The 23,202-nt window shown below is 40.8% G+C and overlaps 2 protein-coding genes across 2 annotated transcripts in view; both read left to right on the top strand.

The window, feature by feature from the left end:
- Window positions 1-7,404, top strand: part of notch1a (notch receptor 1a) — a 36,635-nt gene extending 29,231 nt beyond the window's left edge. Inside the window, exons 26-34 of the mRNA XM_034123415.1 lie at window positions 59-499; window positions 822-967; window positions 1,482-1,695; window positions 1,804-1,888; window positions 1,991-2,153; window positions 2,236-2,534; window positions 3,198-3,345; window positions 3,459-3,556; window positions 5,021-7,404. Coding sequence (XP_033979306.1) covers window positions 59-499; window positions 822-967; window positions 1,482-1,695; window positions 1,804-1,888; window positions 1,991-2,153; window positions 2,236-2,534; window positions 3,198-3,345; window positions 3,459-3,556; window positions 5,021-6,199 — 2,773 coding nt within the window. The 3' untranslated portion in view covers window positions 6,200-7,404. The remainder of the gene's footprint in view (window positions 1-58; window positions 500-821; window positions 968-1,481; window positions 1,696-1,803; window positions 1,889-1,990; window positions 2,154-2,235; window positions 2,535-3,197; window positions 3,346-3,458; window positions 3,557-5,020) is intronic.
- Window positions 7,405-9,760: 2,356 nt separating this feature from the next.
- The window catches only part of camsap1a (calmodulin regulated spectrin-associated protein 1a), a 37,498-nt gene continuing 24,056 nt past the window's right edge, over window positions 9,761-23,202 (top strand). The window contains exons 1-3 of the mRNA XM_034123485.1: window positions 9,761-9,848; window positions 11,343-11,518; window positions 22,275-22,537. Of these exons, the coding sequence (XP_033979376.1) occupies window positions 11,344-11,518; window positions 22,275-22,537 (438 nt within the window). The 5' untranslated portion in view covers window positions 9,761-9,848; window position 11,343. The remainder of the gene's footprint in view (window positions 9,849-11,342; window positions 11,519-22,274; window positions 22,538-23,202) is intronic.

Genomic DNA, 23,202 nt, shown 5'->3' with positions numbered 1-23,202 from the left:
CTTGAAGTGAAAGACATGCCTTAATTTAACGCTAACCAAAGCTCCTTGTGTTCTGCAGCCCGCTGTATGACCAGTACTGTAAGGACCACTATGCTGACGGTCACTGTGACCAGGGCTGCAACAACGCTGAGTGTGAGTGGGACGGGCTGGACTGTGCAGAGAACATGCCGGAGAAGCTGGCAGACGGGCACCTGGTCCTGGTGGTCCACATCCCCCCCGAGCAGCTGAAGAACCGCTCCTCAACGTTCCTCAGAGAGATCAGCAGCGTGCTCCACACCAACGTGGTGTTCCGTCGTGACGCCAAAGGAGAACCCATGATCTTCCCGTACTACGGAAACGAGCAGGACCTGGTGAAACACAACGTGCTGAAGCGCTCCGCAGACGGCTGGCCGGAGTGGGCCGCCAGGCCCGCCTCCGTCCTGGGTCAGGTCCAGGAGAGCGTGTCCGCCATGGTCAGCCCCCGCAGACGCAGAGAGCTGGACCCTGTTCAGATCAAAGGGTAGGACCACAGAGAAATCACTATACTACTTCTTCTTTGGTTTTATTAGCAGATTAGTTTCAGTGTATCGTCTTTTTGAACAATGAAGACATGATGTACAGTACAGGAAGGGGCAGAAAAACCCACTGGGCTTTTTTAAAACCTCCACCCAGAAATCCACAATGTTATAGAGGACGCAAGATTCAAATACAAATAATAATAATAATCTATATTATTTTTTTTAATGATATTTAGATTTTATTTAACATTTTCATATTGTATTCTATTTTTTTGTTTCACTGAGCTGTATTATAGTGTTAATATGTCCTCCCCCCCGCTGCAGGTCGATTGTGTACCTGGAGATTGATAACCGTCAGTGTTACCAGCAGTCCACTGAATGCTTCCAGAGCGCCACAGATGTAGCGGCGTTCCTCGGAGCGCTGGCCACCAGCGGGAACCTGAACGTCCCCTACATCGAGGCTGTCACCAGTAAGTCTCTAAAGCCTTTTTCTACAAATATCTATATATTCAACGTGTAATCAGTGGGGCAATGTAACTCAATACATTTAATCAAGTTTTGTACTAAATGCAAAATTGACTTTTACTTTAGTTGAGTTTTTTCTTTACTGCACTTCACTGCAATTCAAAGAGAAATATTTAACTTTTTACAAAGTTAAACTAGCCAAGCTTTTATATTACAACTTTTTGAGAGATTTTGAGGAATACATGATCATTTATACACCTTCAAGTAATTTATTTAGAATTAAGTTTTTGTATTAAATATATTTATATATATTTACCTTTAACAGTGTTGTATTAGTATATTTTCTTAAATAAAGGGTACTAAGTACTTCTTGCATCTCTGCCTGTTATATGGTCACCAAGTTAAGATAAGTTAAGATGAGCCTTCACCGTAGGGAAATGCAGGTGTCTTAGCAGCAACAGTAAAAAGGCAGAAGTAATATCCTTAAATCCCAAGTAACATCAGATGTTTTCCCTCCAGGTGTGAGACCTGCCCCCTCCGGCTCAGAGCTCTACCCCATGTACGTGGTCTTCCTGGGCCTGGCCGCTCTGGGTTTCGTGTGCCTCGGTGTTCTGGTGTCCCGTAAGAGGCGACGCGAGCACGGCCAGCTCTGGTTCCCTGAAGGATTCAAAGCTTCAGAGCCCACCAAAAAGAAGCGCAGAGAGCCTCTGGGAGAGGACTCTGTTGGGTTGAGGTACGGACACTTTGAGAATGGATCAAATCTACATGCGGCTCGGTATTGTCTTCACCTTTTGTATTTGATTTAAAGCATCTAGTCTAACCTGCCTCCTCTTTTCAACAGGCCTATGAAAAACTCTGACATCAATCTTATGGATGACAATCAAAACGAATGGGATGATGAGGATCCAGAATGCAGGCGCTTCAGGGTACGGAAAAACCTCCTTTTCTCTGAAATAACTTTTATCACTCTCGCAAACATTTCTCTACATGCTGTCGATGCTCATGTTGTGAGGGTCTATGTCTCTCAGTTGGAGGAGCAGGCCATGTTGGACCTGCGTGACCGTACAGACCACAGGAAGTGGACACAGCAGCATCTCGATGCAGCTGACCTGCGCACTGCCTCCATAGCACCGACTCCTCCTCAGGGAGAGATGGAAAACGACTGCATGGATGTGAACGTCAGAGGACCAGGTTTGTACAGCTGTTGTTGGAAAAAAGGTTCTGACAAACAAGTGACTGTGAGCTGATTATAATCCCTTTTCCTGGTTTGCAGATGGTTTCACCCCCCTTATGATCGCCTCCTGCAGCGGTGGAGGGCTGGAGACGGGCAACAGCGAAGAGGAAGAGGATCCCTCGGCGGAAATCATCTCCGACTTTATTTACCAAGGCGCCAACCTCCACAACCAGACGGATCGCACCGGGGAGACGGCCCTCCACCTGGCCGCTCGCTACGCCCGCTCCGATGCTGCCAAACGCCTCCTGGAGTCCAGCGCCGACGCTAACGTCCAGGACAACATGGGACGCACCCCGCTGCACGCTGCTGTGGCTGCGGACGCTCAGGGAGTCTTCCAGGTAAAGAGTCTTATCAACCTGCTGGGGTTTTCAGTTGAGACTTTAATACATGTTGGATGCTACCATTCACACATGTATCTAGTTAAAGGCTGTTCATGCTCTCCTTCACCTGCATACACGCATATTAATTCACTTACAGATATACAGACATTATATTAGTATTGAATATATTCCAATTTCAATAAAAAAAAGAACGTAATAAACTAAAAGTGCTTTCACATAAAAACCAACAAAAAACAGTAAACTTTTCGTCAACACTTCTTAAAACTTTTTAAAACACAAAATAAATAGAAGGTCATAAAACATGAATAATTATAATTCTAAAATATAATAAAACATTGAAATAGTGACAAGAATGCTTGAAGAGTCAAATAAAAAACATGTGTATGAATCTACAGAAGAGGGTTACTTTATCAGATATAGTATTGAATAGATTGCTTTTAATCATAAGAATCATAATAATAAACTTTATTTGTTTATGCAAATAGTGCTTACACATAAAACAGAAGACCTTTATAACACACAGAGAACAAAACAAGCAAGCAAGCGGTTTTTGACCGAGTTCCATCTCTGAGTTTAAAGACTCAGACTTCATGGTTGTGCTTGTTCAACATTTCCCAGCACCTTAAAAGCATTTAACTAAACACCCATGTGTCTTTGCAGATTTTAATCCGAAACCGCGCCACTGATCTTGACGCCCGCATGCACGACGGAACAACACCGCTGATCCTCGCCGCGCGATTGGCTGTGGAGGGGATGGTGGAGGAGCTTATCAACTGCCACGCCGACGCTAACGCCACCGACGACTCTGGTACGCTAACTAAGATGCTATCATCATATAATCCTCTCCACCGTTCATAAAGAGGCCTCCCAGTATGCCGAGCTGTTTGATAATCATCCCTCACCTTCCTCCTCTCTCTGCAGGAAAGTCTGCTCTGCACTGGGCCGCGGCGGTGAACAACGTGGAGGCCGCCATGGTGCTGCTGAAGAACGGAGCCAACAAAGACATGCAGGACAACAAGGTGTGTGAAGTCAATGCACTGTCAGAAGCTCCATACGTTCACAGTCGTTCATATCTTTTTTTTTTTATTAAAAAAATCAAAACAGACCTTTTTATGAGTTTACTGCATTATCCCAAATTATTCCAAGGATTTTAAACAAAAATGTATTTCAAATTTCATTTGGTCGCTTGCAATGGCATTATGTGCTTCTTTGCTGTTTTTGTAAACCAGAAAACATCAAACATTTACTTTTATTCAGGTTTAGGCCACATTTGAACCATATTCTTCCTAGATCTTTGTTGTTTTAACTGTATATTTGAACCGGACGAAGGTCATCAAAACATCTGTATCTTAATTCATCAGAGAAACAAGCTGAGAAAGCATCTGCCTTACTGAACTGATCACTTTTTTCAGTTTTTACTGGCGGTAACCCCCTGATGTATTTGTTTTGGAGGAGGATAGCTCTGCAGATAATCTGGCTAACAGTAATCTTATGGCGCTTTTCCACTGCAGCACGTAGCACGGTTTAAGCGGGCCGGGCCAAACCAGGCCCGCTTTTTTTTGCTTTTCCACTAGGTGTAGTTCCGACTCAGGGCTACTTTTTCACCTTTTTTCTGGCCCTCCAAAAACGAGGTTCTTACCGGGCCAACAACCGGGCTGAGTATGCTAAACTAGTGACGTAAACACTCTCGACTGCTGAATGGTCGGAGAGAATTGCTGGCAAGGGGGCTACAACTACAACAAAATGAACATATTTGACCGTGATTTAATTGTAATACACGTTTCAAAATGATGCCGAAGTAACAACATACTGATACCGGTTAGTAAAAACCATGAATTAATGCTTTGACAAGTCTGCAGACAGACGGCAGGCGAAAAACCTTTTAAAATGCGTGTTTTCTGAATGGAGATCGGATCGATCAAGTTAAGCTAACGCAGTATATACTCCGACCGTCCACACTCACAACAACGGCCTACAGACATAAATAAACCAGCGACTGTATTCGCCATGACACAGGCAGTCTGTGGTTTGTACTTATTTAACTTTTGTCTAGTTTCTGAACAGATATGAGGAGCTGTGAGCTCTGAGTGCTAACAGCTAACGGCTGATGTTTTGGTTTTGTGGTTCGCATTGAAGATGACGTCACGGCAGTTTTATGCAGCGTCGCACCGCCCGCCGAACAGCCGATCGCCCCGCCTACACTGCGTTACTATAGTTACTACCCCTGTTACTAAACTGTAATGGAAACGCAGCATAAAGTGAGCCTGGCCTACCAAGGCCTAACCATACCGTACTAAGCCTGCTAGGTCCTGCAGTGGAAAAGCGCCATTAGTTAGAAGAAGCTGATCCCACAAACTCCCATTATCCCCAACTCTATGCCGCCACCAAACTCCATCTTTTGTAATTGTTTTCATTGAGAGACTCCTAGTATCAGAAAATGAAATATTGTGCGTTTAACCGTTATTTTGTTGTTCTCATTACAGGAGGAGACGCCTACCTTCCTTGCCGCCCGTGAAGGAAGCTTCGAGACAGCTAAAGTTCTCCTGGAACATTTTGCCAACCGCGAGATCACGGACCACCTGGACCAGCTGCCCCGAGACATCGCCCAGGAGCGCATGCACCACGACATCGTGCGCCTGCTGGATGAGTACAACGTGGTCCGGAGCCCCGGGCTCCACAGCGGGCCCCTGAGCACCTCCAGCCTCTCCCCCCCCCTCTGCTCCCCCAATGACTATCTCAGCAACCTCAAACCCAACCTCTCTGTAAAGAAGGTCCGTAAAGTGAGTGCCGGGAAAGGAGGAAAAGATGGAGGTAAAGATAACAGGATGAAGAAGAAGAAGTCGCTGGATGGAAAGGGGAATCTGCTCGATTCGACAGGCGTCCTCTCCCCAGTCGATTCTCTCGAGTCTCCTCACGGATACCTCTCCGACGTAGCTTCTCCTCCCATGACATCCCCCTTCCAGCAGTCGCCTCCCATGTCTCTAAATCACCTCCAAGGCAATGGGGATCACATGGGCCAGATGATGGGTAAAGATATGAGCTGCATGTCTTTCGACCCCCCACGTCTCTCCCACATGCCCGTCTCCAGCCCCAACAGTCAGGGCAGAGGGGGAGGTCAGTGCGACTGGATCTCAAGGATGCACCCGGGTGTGGGCCAGCAGGGGGGCTACAGCCAGCCCATCTCCCACAACATGATGGGGGCTCTGCACGGGGTCAGCACGGCCACGCTGTCTCAGATCATGGGCTACCAGAACATGCAGACCAGCCACCTGGTGATGCAGCAGCAGCAGCACTCGCGGCAGCTCCAGCACCAGAACTCCAGCTCCACCACGGGGGGGCTCAACCAGAGCTTCCCCAGCGTGGATCTGAACGACGGGCGCTCCATGCCCATCCTCACCGTCATGCCGCAGGAGACCCAGATCCTCGGCACTCAGTTCCTCACCCCCCCCTCCCAACACAGCTACTCTGGCCCCATGGACCACACCCCCAACCACCAGCTACAGGTGCCCGATCACCCCTTCCTCACCCCTTCCCCCGGCTCCCCCGACCAATGGTCTAGCTCGTCCCCACATTCCAACATGTCTGATTGGTCGGAAGGCATCTCGAGCCCACCCACGAGTATCCATTCGCAGATGAACCTGATCCCGGACCAGTTTAAGTAGAGACTTTTAAAAATGGACAGTGGGAAAAAATTCAAAGAAATAAAGAAAGAGAGTGACAAACCTATCTAAAGACCTTTTTTATTATCAGTTTTTATACTAACGATAAGAACAGTTTTAGAAATGTTGTATTTATTTATATGCTTTTTTTTTTAAATATAAAGAAGATGCTTTTATATTTATGCTTTTTTATTTGTATTTGTATTTGTTATGTATGGGAAGATTAGAAACTGTTTTAAAAGGAGTGTATATCATAAGAAAAAAGACTCCTGTACACTGGCTATTTATTTGTGTCTCGTGTTGCTCTGTTCACTGGATCTATTTGTATCTTTCAGTCTTCACAAATGTTTTATTTTTGGGATTTGCATTGCTTTATGTTTGTACAGATTTTTTTCTCCCAACTTTCTATAGATTATTTTAAAATGTTCAGTATTAATTAATTATATTTTAACCTACTTTGTGTTTTGAAATGACACAGGTTATGTTACTGAACTACATTTCACTAAGTCTTATCACTGAGTCCGCGTTGGATGATAAAATATATATTTAAAGTGTGGCCTTTCATGATGTCGCTCGCTCTCACAGAGTGACTGAGCGAAGAGAGACCTTAAAGCACAGAACAAATATCCCTTATGAGTTGAGAGATGCTTTTTCGAAAAGAGTTAAAAATGCATCTTAATCAACCTGAGCCTATGTCCGATGAAGTGATGGTGTTGGCGGGTGCTGAGTTATTGATTTGTAATAATGTATGATGCAAGGAGCGTTTCTTTATTTCATATTGTATTTCAAATCAGTGATAATGGTTGCCATGTTTAACCTGTAAAGTGTTCAATTGCAGACCTGTCGTAGAACATGTTACATTTGCCACAGTTTAAAATAGTGCCAGTGTGATTGAGTTTTTCCTAAGAGAAGCAACATATTTGTGAGATTTCTTGAAAAGAAAAACGTCTTCGAAGTGAAGAACATAGTTTGTGAAAGAAATGGGGACCTTTGTTTGTGTGTTTGAACACACCACCTGCACTTTGTGTGGTTTAAGGTGTCTAGATGTCACGTTTTATAAACTAATTCAGAGATACGAAAGATGTTTTTAAGAAAAGATGTAATTCAAAATCAATGTTCATGCAAAGTTGTAGTTTGCAAAGAAGTATTTCCTGATTTAAAAATGTTTGTAAAAATGGTCTTGATTCAATAAAAGTTGCTGTTAAGCTTTAAAATATGGCTTCATTTCCTGTTTAGTCTCTCTTTGCTGTACTATGTGGCTGCCCCCCCCCCCCTCCTGTGAGGTATCTGAGCTGACTGTAGCCCCCCCCCTCCTGTGAGGTATCTGAGCTGACTGTAGCCCCCCCCTCCTGTGAGGTATCTGAGCTGACTGTAGCTGACTGTAGCCCCCCCCCCCCTCCTATCTGAGCTGACTGTAGCCCCCCCCTCCTGTGAGGGTATCTGAGCTGAACATATTTTACCATAAAGAGAGACATTCACTTTATACAGCGAGCCCAGGAGTCTGGCGCCCTCTGGTGGCGACAGTCTGACACTACCACAGGAAGTGACACCACTGTGATAATTGTGCTTTACTTCAGTATTTCAATGTTATGCTACTTTTTACTTCTACTTGGCTACAATTCAGAGGTAAATAGTCTACTTTTACTCCACTACATGTACCTTTAGTTACTTTACAGATGTGGATGAATGATGTGAAATATAATCAAGTGTCAAATCAGACTTTAGTTCCACCTGGAGTAAATCCACAAGCTACCCTGCAGTATACAAAGTCATTCAAACTAGCTGCACCTTTACCAGCTTTGAGAACACTTTCATGATCAATCATTATAAAACATATCATATATATTATTCTGAAATGGACCAATCTGCACATGACTACTTTTACTTTTGATACTTTAACTATCTTTTTCTACGTTTACTTGAGTAATATTATGAATGCAGGACTTTTACTTCTAACAGAGTATTCCTACACTCTGGTACTTCTTCTACTTCTACTTTTACTCAAGTACAACATCTGAGTACTTCAGTACTTTAGTCTTGGATAAATGTGGCTGCCATCGTAGAAACACTTACCAGTAACAGGCTGTACTATCCCCTATGAACATATTATACTACACATGTAATCGTTCTAAATGTGTGCTGGATGCTTGGAAAAGAGAAGTGGCTAGCTCAGCCTGATTAGAAAAATAATAAATTCAAAATCGGAATCAATCCACACATGAACGAGCAGTAATTAATATCCGTGCATGCTCATTTCTCTACATTGGACATTATCATGTAACCTGGAATAGATTTCATTCCTGTCTAGAGTTGTGTTATTATCTATGGATTAAAGCCATTAAGGGAAATATTTAGCATGAAAAACATTTATTAACAGCTGAAATTAAATTTGAAGAGTCTTATGTCTATTCAGAGCAACCCCCTAAATATTGACCAAAAATATACTAAATGATTTCTTTATTTTAAAGTACCTTCTTTCTGTACTTCTTGAAGCAAGTATTGCCGTATCAAACACAGCTCTACCAGTGCTAAAACACCGTTTTTTAACAATATGTGCTCTACTTCTCTACCTAAGTCTTATATAGACAAAGAATTAAAACAAATATAATAAAAAGTTATTTAGGTTAAATAAATATGAATGAATTTCATATGCATATACAAAATGTATACAACATTCATATTAACACAACACAACATAACATATAAACTTACACAGGTTTACATAATCAGGCATATAATTATTTATTGTATATATAGATTTTCTACAGCAGAGGGGCCGTGTGCAGATAATAAGAGAAGACAGATTCAAGAAAGAGACAAGCACAACATAATCAAATATAAGTCATATTTAAGAACACACGAAAGGTCAAGAAATAAGTAGCAGCATTATAAAAGTAATTTAACATATGAACTTATTCAACTAGTAATACCATTATTAAATTGTAAAACATATATTGTTGTAGCAGTGTCAACCAGAAGCTATGGAAGTAATGCCTGTTCATTAATCGACTCTCTGGATTGCTCATTAGTACTAGTGGATGTATGTGGAATGGATCCCTTGTCTTCTTTATCTGCAAACCAAATCTTCCTACGTGTACAAACAAATAACCTGAACCTGATATCGGACATTAATAAATTGTGGAAAAAAAATATATATATATATATATATATATATTGATCGCAGCTATTTTATAAAAGTGTTGTTACAGTCTTAGGCAGTGAACAAGCAGCCAAAAAATAACAGTATTCATTATAAAAAGTAAACATGGTACAGATGATCTAGCTAAATAATAAAAACATGTATACAACATTGTGCCTGCAGCGCCCTCTGCTGGTGAGGTTGAGCACTGCAGAGGACAGAGAGAGCAGGTCCCCATAGAGACAGAGAGACAGAGAGACAGGCAGCCAAAAGGACCCGTATGCTCTCTGAAACCATGACAGCCTCAATGTGAAGCAGCCGGCTTTGGGACATTAACATTTCCCTTGAAATCAGACTTCCGGATGGTTGCCAATCAGATTTTTTATTATTGGATTACCGACCAACAGTGCGTGCAGGGAGGAGTCCTGTGTTTCACCGCTAGCCGAGCTAAAACCAAGCCAGCATGTCGGCGATTTAACAGCAAACACAAAGCGAGCCAATGCACTATTAAAGGTGAGTCTCTGTTGTGTGTTCCAGCTTTTATTTCCCGAGTGTGTGCGCAGTTTAGGAAGCTAATACGGCTAATACCAGGCTCTGAATGGTGCTAGCTTCAGGTCATTCATTGGTCATCACAGAGTGCAGCCTCGACTACCTGGAAAATGCATTATCAGTCACAATTGTGTATATTTTATTATTTTTGTATAGGTAATAAGCATAAAGCAGCTGTAATGTGTGTCTAATAGTGCTGCTTTGCTTCCATTCCAACCCTACACACCATCAGCTGATCATCAGCTGTGCAGATAAAAGGTGTTTTGTCTTGAATGAATACATAAATGGTCATTGTACAACATCATGTTGATTGACAGCCCAGACAGTAGCAGCAGGGTAAATCAGGTGGATCTATGTGTAGTATTTCATAAAAAACATGATGATCAGAGCAGGTGCTGTCGGGGGGGCTGCAGGCCCTGCTTGTTGTTCTTCATATCATATCGATGATGTAATGCGATGGGCTGATACTGGGAGTAACAATGTTTCTGTCTTATATTCAGAAATGTTTCTTTAATGTTGGGAAAATAGCACCAGTTTGTAAATATTGTGTGATTTGGTAGACTACCTGGTGCAGGGTATGGCCTGTTCCTTTAAGGTTCAGCATCACAGCCAACACTAGAACAAATACATCCGAAAATATATCAAATATATATCCAACAAACAGTACCTTCTGCATGCAAGAGCACAATAGTATAATTAATAATCAGTTTTAAGGTTGTATAATATTACATTTTGGAAAGACTTTGATTATTATATATGTGCAACATAACACATATAATTAGTATTGATGGTAACAAATACTATCACTAACTTGAAACGTGATTATAAACTGTTAATATACTAATACAATACAACAATCCTATAAAATAAATTCCCTTTTCATGAAGCTATTTTTCTGTTTTGAACTCAAATTGAATGCTTTTTTGAGTGCCGGAAATTTGTAATAAAAATAAATGCAAGTCACTAGCTTACATTTATTTTTAAATGTATTTAATAGTGTTTATTATTTGTTTATATGATTTTATTAAACTAATTAACATTTACATTCCATTTATGTATATCATTTGAATAAAATTAATCTATTTATTTATTCTTTATTAATCATTATTATATTAATTATCATCATTTTATTGTTTATAGTATTGTTTTGTAAATTGTTATTCTTATTGTTTTTATTCTTATTACTATCATTCTTATTCTTATTTTACTATGATTATTTTATTATTATCGTTATTATTATTATTATTATTATTATTATTATTATTATTATTATTATTATTATTATTATTACTACTATCTTATCTTTATTATTATAATTATTCTAAATCTTACTACTATTATTATAATGTTTTTTTTAAATCATTACCATTATAATTATGACTTTTATTATTACCCTTATGTAACTCCTTTTTCTTGAACCTTTGAATAAGTCAATAATAAGGGTTGTGTGTGCTGCAGGATGGATGTGGAGGGCAGCTCTGGCAGGGACAGCAGCTGGAGGCGGGCAGCAGCGGAGGATGTGGGAGGACGAGGAAGCATGGAGGCTCAGGTCGTTCCGCTGGAGCTCTACGACTCTGCCAGAGCCAAAATAGAAGCAAATCTCCGCTGGCTGTTTGCCAAAGCTTACGGTAAAGGTAAGGCTTTACTCCCTGCTCACGGTTCAGCTCTGACCCACACTGGGCTCGGCTGGAACATATCGATTGTCCTTTAACACTTTGCTCTTGCTATGTAGCCAAGGAGTTGTTCCCTTATGTGTATTCTAATTCATATCAGCAGCTGCACATGTGGTGTTCTACATGGTGTTTGTTTTACATTACATGACATGACATGTTACTTGTTAGACGATCCAAAGCGACTTACATACTCAATACTGTGACCAATCCCCACAGGAGCAATTTGAGGTGAAGTGTCTCAGGGACACAATGACATGCTGATTGCAGTGGGGTTTGAACCTGTGACCACCTGATCCGAAAACCAACACACAACCCACTGCACCACACGCAGTCAAATAGACTGTACCTATGATTTACCATTGCTCAACGCAAATCATGTTCAAACCAATTGCATCAGTTCCTTTCCTGGCATGCTTTCTTGGAGAGCAACAAAACCAACACATCATTTTAAGCCAGGGACATAATAACATCAGTGTTTTGAACAAATCACTGTGAAAAAGCTGCTTAGGGGTTACAGCACTTGTATTATAAGCTGATATTGTATAAACCTGGTATTAACAAGAGGACAAATACAGTACAATAAGTAGCCATGCATTAACTAGAAGAGTATTTAGAAATAAAGGCTTACACGTTTTACTTGAGCTTTTTGCTTTTATTGGAAGTTCAGAATAGTAAAGGGTGTGATATGCATCAAACCTCGCCGGTCAGAAACATTGCAGTTATACTTGTAGAGCTGAAACAATTCATGAGCTGAGAGAAAATAAACAACCATTTTGATCCACATTAATCCTCTACACCAAAAATGACAAACAGTACCTTGCAATATTGTCTCAGATATGGGCATTTGCTGCTTTTGGTTGTTTTATTGGCTGGTAAAGTGCATGTGGTGAAGTTGAGGACTGTTTGCTGTGGATGTAGTGCTCTTTCTCTTAAGGCGAGGTGGCGCCCACCTCCGCAATAAAACACTCCAGGAATCGATTGCAGTATGCTTGGATGATGCAGTGAAATGAACTGTGACTATGCATAAATGGATTTGGAAATAGAGTTGTTATTGTCCACGAACAGAGTACTCTCACCAACTATTTGGATCCTTTTCTCATGCTGCTGTTAGCCTCTCAGATTTGGATATTTCTTGCCTTACTCAGTTTTTTCATATTCTAGTGAATGTCTTTGTGGATTTCGATTGACAAGACAAGACATCACTTAGGGCCTAAAGAAATGAGGATGGACATTGGACAGCATTCAGTCCAAAAAGAGAGCCTGACTACAGTGTATCTACATGTCCCTCTTAGTGACTCCTGTATTCAGGTGATGACAACCTTCCTATTAGCTGTGCACTGGAAACAAAGTAACAAAAGTAATGAGAACAAGTTGTTTTCGCTTGTAATAAGTTACAAAAAATCTGCCAATACAACAAATGAAACGTTGCTTGGTAAGATTTCTTGAAATATGATGGGAGATTTAGATAAATGCCATAAATGAGATCTTGTAATTAGCTGGGGAAACTTATTTTGAACTATATTACCAGGATGTGTTTTCTAAAATCAAGCACAATGTATTCCTTGAAACAAGGTGACCCCTCTTTTACAAATACCATAGCAGTTTAAAAACCTTGTGACATGTCAAATAACAACTTGTTTTATCTGAGATCCAACTCAAATAAGACGTTTTCAAGAGTCTTTGACTTAAAAAGATAGTAAATCAGAATCAGAATACCTTTATTCGTCCCACAGAGGGGACATTTACATAGTTACAGCATAAGGGAAGATGCATTGTCTAAAAACAACACCCTATATCTCAACAGTGTTACTTCTTCATTTATTATGTCCTATATGTAGTGTAAAGACATATTCTGACTAGAAATGTGACAAATATAGTGTTTTTGCAGTGTTTATTGAGAATCATTTAGCTTTGCATTGCTTTGTTGTCTGGTTATTTTTACAATAATACATGTAACCATTCTTCCTGAGTAAAAGTCAGCAGCGTTGCAACAGAGCAGAGCTTCATGTTATGGAGTGAAGCTGACATCATCAGCCAGAGTCCTTTATACACGGGCCACTAACCTCGCTCTACTCAAACATTCAAAATGACTGCTCTACATGTCCCAGTACATGTCTGAAGAAGACTCTGAATGTGGGGGTTTGTGTCACTCGCTCATCAGAGTGAGCAGAGGGTCAGCTGTGACTATCCCTGTCATTTTATTAGGAGTTCACAGTGAGGCATTTGGAAGTCATTCAGTTAAAGGGGACCTATCATGCAAAATGCACTTTTGTACGTCTTTTCTACATGAATATGTGTCCCCGGTGTTCCAGGGAACTCACCAAGTGTCAGAAAACACAACCCTCTCTATTTTCCTCCATACCCAAATCTCTAAAAAAGGGGCTGCAACGGATCTGATCAAAACTGATCCAGATTTGAACACTGTCCTGACGTCAGGACGGTGGCGCTACGGCTATTGGGCCAACTCCACCAATCAGGAGGAGACAGCCACGGCCATTGCCGTTCGAAAGCGCAGGAGACGCTGTAGTACATATGCCAGGCCTGTAGATGGTGCTGTTCTCACTGAATCTGCCCTTGCAAAAACAGACCTAACATTTTTCAAATTGAGCGAAATGAGGCATGGCTAAAATGCATGATCTGTTTGGTATTTTGGAAAAAAAAAAAGTATAAATATGCCTTATATAGGTATGGTCCTATACTATATTATTCAAATATAGCATGATAGGTCCACTTTAAGAAGTAGCCTTCATCATCAAATCCATTGTATGAGCCATGCCTACAGTAGTAAGCTGTCTCCTGTTTTGCAGTGGATGACTCAGTATATTTTAGAGGGAACAGATGCCTACAGGTCAAAGCTTGACATGTGAAGTCATCTTATGCAGAGGTGGAGAAGTACAGATCTTGTACTTAAGAGTAAAAGTAGACGTACCAGAGTGTAGGATTATTCTGTTACAAGTACAAGTACAAGTCCTGCATTCAAAATGTCACTCAAGTAAAAGTAGAAAATAACCATCAGCATGATTGATATCACATTCATCTGCAAACAACTGGAGGATTTGGATGCTTAGAGCCAATGGCAGTATTATGAGTTCTGTCCTGCTGGGGAAAGAGAAAGTTGTGATTTTATAAACCGGGATTGTAGGAGGTACTTATCCTAGTTGTGTAACTTTTGTGAATCCGAACCAGACATTTAAAACACAAAGTCACACAATAACACAAACAAACGTATGTCACTGTAGATTAGTAATTAGAACTGTGTTCTGCTAAGTGAAATACAGTTTTTGTCAATGGAGTCTGGTGACTATAAAGAGACCATTGTAGTGATCACTAATTTACTCATGTTACATAATTCACTCATGGAACTACAGGTTGGGGGTATTGTTCCGCACAGACACTTATGCTTACTGTACCTCTGGGGTATATACTGTGTCCTCCTTCCTTTCTCTTTCTCTTCTCTACTCAGACTGCAAGCCAGCAACATGTGCTTTTCTGCTTCTCAATAAAGTAACCTTTTGCACCTTCGATGCACCGCCTCCGACTCCTATCTCTCGGCACTACACCATAGACCATGTGAAACAAACACACCGCAGTACTTTTCCCACAAAGGTTCATCAGAACTTAGTTCATGAGAACTCTTTAGTTCTCATGAACTAAGTACAGATCGCGTTCACACCGGAATAAGTCCCTGAGGGAGGATTAGGCAAATGAAGCCGCTGACGTCACTTCTTCTTCTTCTGCTTTGGATTTACTGGCAGGCCGCAAACAACTTCACAGCGTATACTGCCACTCGAAGTCCCCGGCCGGAAGTCCCCGGAGTTGGGGACTGGCTTCAGTAGAAGCTGCTGGGACTCCCAGCAGCTTCTACTGAAGCCTTTAGAGTAAATCACCAGAACGCCGACACCTCCTCATCTCCACCGCTCCCATGTTTTCTTTTGAGTTGCCATAAGTTAGTCTCTCTGCTTTTCTGCGCTGAGCTAATGCTAATGCTAATAATGCTAATGCGAGGATAATAAAATGGCGGCTTCACAAAACTTTTTTGGAGTTTTACGGGGCGTGGTTTGCAATCCGCCCAGCCAATCAGACATAGGAACCTTTGTCTCCCACGAAAGTCTCTGCTCTCTCAACACAGTCTCACGGCATTTCGTGTTATAGTCACGAAATTAATCTATTGATTCGTGTTCACCAACACGATTTTCCCATTTTTTTCGTGTCACACAGAACGATTTTAAAAGCAATGTAAATAATAACAAATTAGAAGGAAAAAGACATTTAAAAAAATACAGATTTCAGTATTCTGACACAGAACGATTTTAGAAGCAATGTATTTATATTGGTAGTATGTTTCGTGCCTGCACCAAATAATAACAAATTAGAAGGAAAAAAAGATGACATAAAATACAGATGTCAGTATTCTGAGGCTCTGAGTCATTTATTTTCCTCACTGACGGCAAAAAAACTCAGACATTATACAATTTCAAATAAAAGGGATAGGGTTAGGCTTAGGGTAAGATATTGAGTAAGAACATGTTTTTATGAACCACACAGCTTCCGGTCTTCCAAGACCCGACCGGACAAAAAGACGTGTTGCAGGCACGAAACATACTACCAATAGAAATACATTGCATTTAAAATCGTTCTGAAAAAAAGGTGAAAATCGTGTTGGTGAACACGAATCAATAGATTAAATTAATTTCGTGACTAATAACACGAAATGCCGTGAGACTGGGTTGGCTCTCTAGCAGGGACGGAAAAGGGGGTAAAAAAGGTTCTCATGAACTTATTTTAGTTCCGGATTTTTTTGGTGTGAACGCGACATTTCGGAACTATATCGGAACTAAAGTGGGAAAAGTACTGCGGTGTGAAAGCGCCGATAATGGGTTTAGTTCCTCGTCGGAAAGTAATGTCTGACACCAAGTTAAAGCGGTGAAAATGTTCTAGCACACAATTAAAGTCATATTGAACTTTTTAGGTGGCTTACATTTGTTTTAATGCTGCAGTACATTTCTATATATCTGCGCTACCACTACAGACTTCTCCTCTGAACTGTGGGTGTCCCGACTGTCATTCTGAGTATGCATAAGTACCTCATCACTCTTCTACAAAATCCCAACTATCCCTTTAAAGCTTTACCACTCTGTTACTAAACAGGGCAGAGTTCAGACGCCTGTAATAAACAGCAGAGCCTCACCTTTCCCCCGTCAGGCTTTCTGCTGCTCCTTTAATCTGATTGGTCATGGCTGATACCTGTTTCTCTACCGTTGAGATGCCGCTCAGTTTGTGTTTGGCTGTTGGTCTCTCACGTCTTGCTGATTAATTCACTGATACCATCACAATGATGCAGCGCCAAAGCTGGGGTTGGATTCAGGTCTAGGCTGAATCAAATGTTTTAATTGGCAGGTTATGGTACCGCAAAAAACCCCACTCACTGGAGCTTAAGAACATATTACAGGCCATCTGTTCTTGGTATCATAATGGTGAATTTTAGCAGCATTTGCGCAAAGGTCCCACTTAGGGCTGCAAAATAAAAATGATAATTGACTGAAATTAAGAAATGATCATTTTAAATAATGGTGTGATTTTAGTTTTTTAGAAGGGTCTGTACCAAACAAGGATTTGTATTGAAGTCTGTAGAATACTGTTTGTAGACCTGTATTTCTCTGTAGCTCCATAATACTTCATTCAGATATTTCACAAATGTAGCCTTTATCAAATATTGTGATTTGGTTATTGCACCAGTCCATATTGCAGTTTCAATAAAATGCCCTAGTCCCACTTAAACCTCCCAAATCCAGAATCCCATTTTCTAACTTCTTAAAAATCATTAGCATGCTTTACTCCCATTTAATTATTTAATTATATTTAGAATAACCAGCCCCACATCTGTCAATGATGTGTTGTTGATGCACAGTGAGACCTGTGATCTGTGATCTCTGCTCAGTGACAGTCTGTTTATTAGATTAGACCCACAGCGCGGTGTGTGTGTGTGTGTGTGTGTGTGTGTGTGTGTGTGTGTGTGTGTGTGTGTGTGTGTGTGTGTGTGTGTGTGTGTGTGTGTGTGTGTGTGTGTGTGTGTGTGTGTGTGTGTGTGTGTGTGGTGTGTGTGTGTGTGTGTGTGTGTGTGTGTGTGTGTGTGTGTGTGTGTGTGTGTGTGTGTGTGTGTGTGTGTGTGTGTGTGTGTGTGTGTGTGTGTGTGTGTGTGTGTGTGTGTGTGTGTGTGTGTGTGTGTGTGTGTGTGTCACATGTTTAAGTGTTTAATGGGATTGGACCTGAAGAATGTTTCTTTGTCCAACACAGCCTGTTTGTTTTGACTCTTGACAGTTTTATAACAGTCAAATATAAAGGATACATGTCCTTTTGTTCTGCAGAGTCAGACTGTTTCTATATAACTAAAGCTGAGAGGCATACTGTCTGCCTTTATTTCTTTATTTTTGGAGAGGACAGTTCAGTGCCCCCCTTCAGACCCTCAGTCTGCCATGTCAGCACATCTCTGCTGATCAATCTGACCTTGTGTCTGAAAGAATAGGAACAAAGGCTTTCCCTGCACCCCCTCCTCTAGATACACACACACACACACACACACACACACACACACACACACACACACGCCAGGGTGGAGTTTAACGCTTGGATCAGGTGGATGGTAACTATCTAAGGAGCATTAGCATCTGGGACTAGGAGAGCACACACACACACACACACACACACACACACACACACACACACACACACACACACACACACACACACACACACACACACACACACACAGATCCCTGATGTCAGGGGCAATAAAACGATTGAGTGAGCATGCCTTGGTGGGGGGGTGTGATGTGATGGCCACCCAGCCCCCGCCTTTAGACAAGTTGGCATCCATTCATCTCCACAGCAACCGGGGAGGATGAGAGTGCATGCTGGGATATCTGAGAGGCAGGGCAAAGAGAGATGTGTTTGGAAATGTACAGAGGAAGACGTGCAAGATTGGCTCTTGTTGAGAGAAACATAAATAAGAGGTGTGAGCCTGGAGGTGTGTGAAGAGTTTCCTGACCTGTTCTGGATCCTGGTCACACATGGCAGCTCCACAGAGCCGCACACAGTGAGACGGGTACTGAGGACTCTGTGAACAACAGCAAAGGTTTTCACACTGTGCTGTAGCTCTGATCTGAGCAGGTGCGTGTGTGTGTGCGTGTGTTTTCCACTGATGGATGCCTCAATGTGTCTGTTCATCACAGTCAGCCGCTTTTTAATGAGAAACTAAATGACAAAAATAAACTGTTGTTAAAGAGACAGTTCACCCCCATATCTATAAAACATGTTTTTCCTCCTGTATGCATTGATATTTATCCATTTAGATCTTAAGTAGAGCTGATTGTAACAGTACATGTTTAAACATAATGTTAAAGAGGCCCTATTAGAGGCTCATTGTCAGGTTCATATTTCTATTGTGTGCCTTTACTGTGACACGTGTCCATGCTTTAATGTTCAAAAAGGTTCAACTTTAGGATGTTAGCCTTTGCAGAACATTTACATGTACAAAAACCCTCCAGAACACACGACATGAGAAGGAAAACCCCACAAAGCAGAATAGGGCCCCTTTGGTAATCCTCAGCCTTCTTTAAACTGATGGGAAAACGACTCAAATAAGACCCTTTTTTAAATGAATACAAATATGCCTTTGAAGGAGGTATTATTCTTCATTACATAGGGTTATTGATTAAAACTCCAAGTTAATTAATAATTTAAGAAATATTCCTGAACCCCTTTTCAGGGATGCAAACTTGTCACCTTTCGGCGAAATTCGCCGTTTTGAATCCAAAATAGGTCGTTTGTGTGATTCATGTAGATTTGCAATAAAAATATTTTCGGGGTATGGGGGGGGTCTGGGACCCGGAGTAATCTGCGGCCGCGAGCTGTTATGTGCCATCATGACACGCATGGTGTTCTTTTTTTATATATTATAATGCAGCGCTAGCTGTGTGCTCGAGTCTTCCTGCCTGTCGGCTCTGCTCATGGATGTATAATAAGACTCTGCCACTCCGCTATGATGGTCTAGCTTAATTAGCTACATTACCTACGGTGCGTTCGTTAATATTAACTGTGCGGTCCGGAGTCACTGTGGCACAGACTGGACCGCTGGTGAACAGCTGTTAGAACGGGCCGTTCAGGTGTTCAGAGCAGAGCTCCCTGTCGGTGCGGCAGAGCGTGATGTGCACTGAAAAGTTTTTCTGTCGCAATATTATCGTTGAGCTAGCTAACTAGCATACATTGTCACTATCTGCTAACGTTAGCTTTAGCCTTCGTTTTCTAATAGTTTTTTTCATAGGCTATAAACGGAGGTGGTATAAGTATAGATCTTGTACTTGAGTAAAAGTAGAAGTACTCAGATCTTGTACTTGAGTAAAAGTAAAAGTACTCAAATCTTGTACTTGTACTCAGGTTTGAGTAAAAGTAGAAGTACCAGAGTGTAGGAACAATCCTGCAATCAAAATGTTCCTCAAATAAAAGTACAAAAGTATTATCATCAAAATATAGTTAAAGTAGCTACAGTAAAAGTAGAAGTACTCAGATCTTGTACTTGAGTAAAAGTAGAAGTACTCAGGTCTTGTACTTGAGTAAAAGTAGAAGTACCAGAGTGTAGGAATACTCTGTTACAGTAAAAGTCCTGCATTCAAAATGTTCCTCAAGTGAAAGTAGAAAAGTATTCTCATCAAAATATAGTGAAAGTAGCGACAGCAAAAGTAGTGATTGTGCAGATTGGTCCATTTCAGAATAATATATATGATATGTTTTATAATGATTGATCATGAAAGTGTTCTCAAAGCTGGTAAAGGTGCAGCTAGTCTGAATGACTTTGTATACTGCAGGGTAGCTTGTGAATTTTATGGTGGAACTAAAGTCTGATTTAACACTTGATTATATTTCACATCATTCATCCAGATCTGTAAAGTAACTAAAGGTATTAAATACATGTAGTGGAGTAAAAGTACACCATTTACATCTGAACTGTAGTGGAGAAGAAGAACAAAGTAGCAAAACATTGAAATACATAAATAAAGTACAAGTATCTCAAAATTGTACCAAAGTATAGTACTTGTTGAGTTTATGAACTTAGTTATTTTACACCAGTGGCTATACATATAGAAAGACTAAGCCTTGCACAGAGGCATGAAAATACATTTTCAAAATGCTCAACAGTGCTGCCAAAATTATAAACTGACTGCTACACAATTAAAATAAATGCTTTTATACATTTCTATTAGATGTGACTCTTTGGCGTTTCTGTTATTATTAACTGCTGCTTTAGTTGTTCTGACTGCTAAAATCCTCTGTTATTCCTCATTTTAAAGCCGATATTCCGTGGGGTTGGGGGGCTCGGATCCTTGTCACCTTTTTCATACCTGATGAGTTTGCATCCCTGCCTTTTATTTCTAATTGCTCTCCTCTTTTCTTCCTATTCCTCAACATATGCGTTACCATACCAGTTGCTATCTTGTTTATTCCTGCCTAGAAAGTGCTGGAAGCTCAATTTGGTGAGTGCTTCAGGCGTTAACTCTGGATTAACACGTCCAAGGATATATATAAATAGCTGCCCCATGTCTGTGTCCATGAGCAGGAGAACCCCCCCGCTGGCTGGGACAACACCAGCAGATTACCCCCCCCACTAAAACCTGTTAGCTTACAGCCTCTGGACCTCTGTGTCTCTGTGCTGGTTGACTGAGACAGTCTAATGCCTGGAGTCCTGGGAGAAGCTCTGCTACATGCTGAGGCACACGTGTGGAAATGATTTGTGACTTTTCATAACTTTTTAGATATAAGATACTTACTGGAGACTAACTAAACTAAATGCTTTTGTTACAGAAATTATCTCTTAATCTTTTTAATATATTTTTCAGTGATAATGAGAATAATGATGAAAAAGTGATCAATCCCTTGTGTAAAACATATATCAATTAACATATCATTCATAATAATCGCTATTAGTAATATTTCCAAATATTGCAGCCTTATTATGGATGCATTATTTTCTGGCAGCATCTGTTGGCTTTTTAACATTCCAATTCCACATAATCACACATTATCATTGTCATTTAGAATGTCCATTTTGTGATTTTATTATGTTGTTTACATAAAACCATCGCATGTCTGTCCGTCCTTCAGAGGGATCCCACCTCTATTGCTCTCTCTGAGTTTTCTTCCATTTCCCCCATCTTTGGAGAGTCTTTGGGCTGCTGTAAAGCCCGCTGAGAGAAATGTATGATTTGCATAGATGGAGGAAATACTGAGATGCTTAACTTAAGTACAAGTATACATACTATGGTCTTAAAATACCCCATTACCAGTACAATTATTCATTGCATTTTCTATAGAATATTATTATTATGTTTTTATCACCAAAAAATAAATGTAATCTATAATTTTAAAATTGTAGTTTGCCAACCTTAGTTACTTCTTAAAATACTTGGTTGATTAATAGTACAGTACTGCATCATATCACACTATCATATGTGTTTTTATATGTGAAAAGTAACAATACGTGTCAAATAAATGAGTCAGATTTGCGTCCAAAATGTTTTTGAGTTGAGGTTTATGTAATAATCAAGTCAATTACAAGAATGTCAAAGTAGCACTAAACTACTTTTTGACATTCACCATTTGTGGTATTGGGCAACATAAATTAAATGTGATAGTTTGATGATGGTATGCTTGTGTTTTGTTGCAGATCACATCCCTGCAGACCTGCGGGACCCCTTCTACACGGACCAGTATGACCAGGAGCACATCAAGCCCCCCATCCTGCGGCTGCTGCTGTCGGGGGAGCTGTCCTGCCGGGTGTGTGCTCTGATCCTGCCGGGGGGGCAGGCGGCCGCGCTGCACACACACCTCTCCGTCCTGCAGGCGCTCAGCAGGAGGGGCGTCTACGTCCTGGAGGCAGGAAACAGTCCTGTCTCTGACCTGGACCTCAGCTCCTCCCCCATCAAGATGGTGGGTACTGAACAGATTATAGAAGAACATTAAAGCAACAATAAGGACATGGGGGGGGGGCCAAACTGTTTTCAGGATCTATTTCATTCTTGTTAATCAAATAAGTTATTGGGATTCTTTTATCAACTAAGATGTTTTTGTAATATGTTATATATGGCTGAATTTATTGAAAAGTGGTCTTATTAACACATGAATACTGTGTAATATATTTTTTACATTATTTAATCAGAATCAGAATTCCTTTATTTGTCCCACAACGGGGACATTTATATTATTAAAGCAGCAGAAGTATAGTTCAGATAAATTGAAGAGAATAGACCTTCATATTAAAAATGTAAAATAACTAGGTAAGTAAGAAGAACATTATAAGTCAAGCGCAAGTCTCAGGTGTGGGCCATATTCCATTATACTTTAACAATTAACTGAGGGCCAATGAAACGGTGGGAGTTGATGGCACTGCCTTAGGCGCCGTTTACACGAGGAGAAAACTGCTTGTATCTGCATAGTTTCGCGTGCGTATAGCCCTATTATTTACACGAGGCCGATAGAAACTGACCCCACAAACGATAACGGGTCCCAAGGTGGATAGATTTGCAAACAAAACGCTCTGGGGGGTCAACCGAGTCCGTGTAATCACCTCTATACGAATATTTCCTGAAAAAATA

The sequence above is a fragment of the Trematomus bernacchii genome, unplaced genomic scaffold, assembly GCF_902827165.1.
Source record: "Trematomus bernacchii unplaced genomic scaffold, fTreBer1.1, whole genome shotgun sequence".
NCBI classification, from domain to species: Eukaryota; Metazoa; Chordata; class Actinopteri; order Perciformes; family Nototheniidae; genus Trematomus; species Trematomus bernacchii.
Note: the sequence above shows the minus strand (reverse complement) of the source record. Positions and strands in the feature narration are given on the sequence as shown.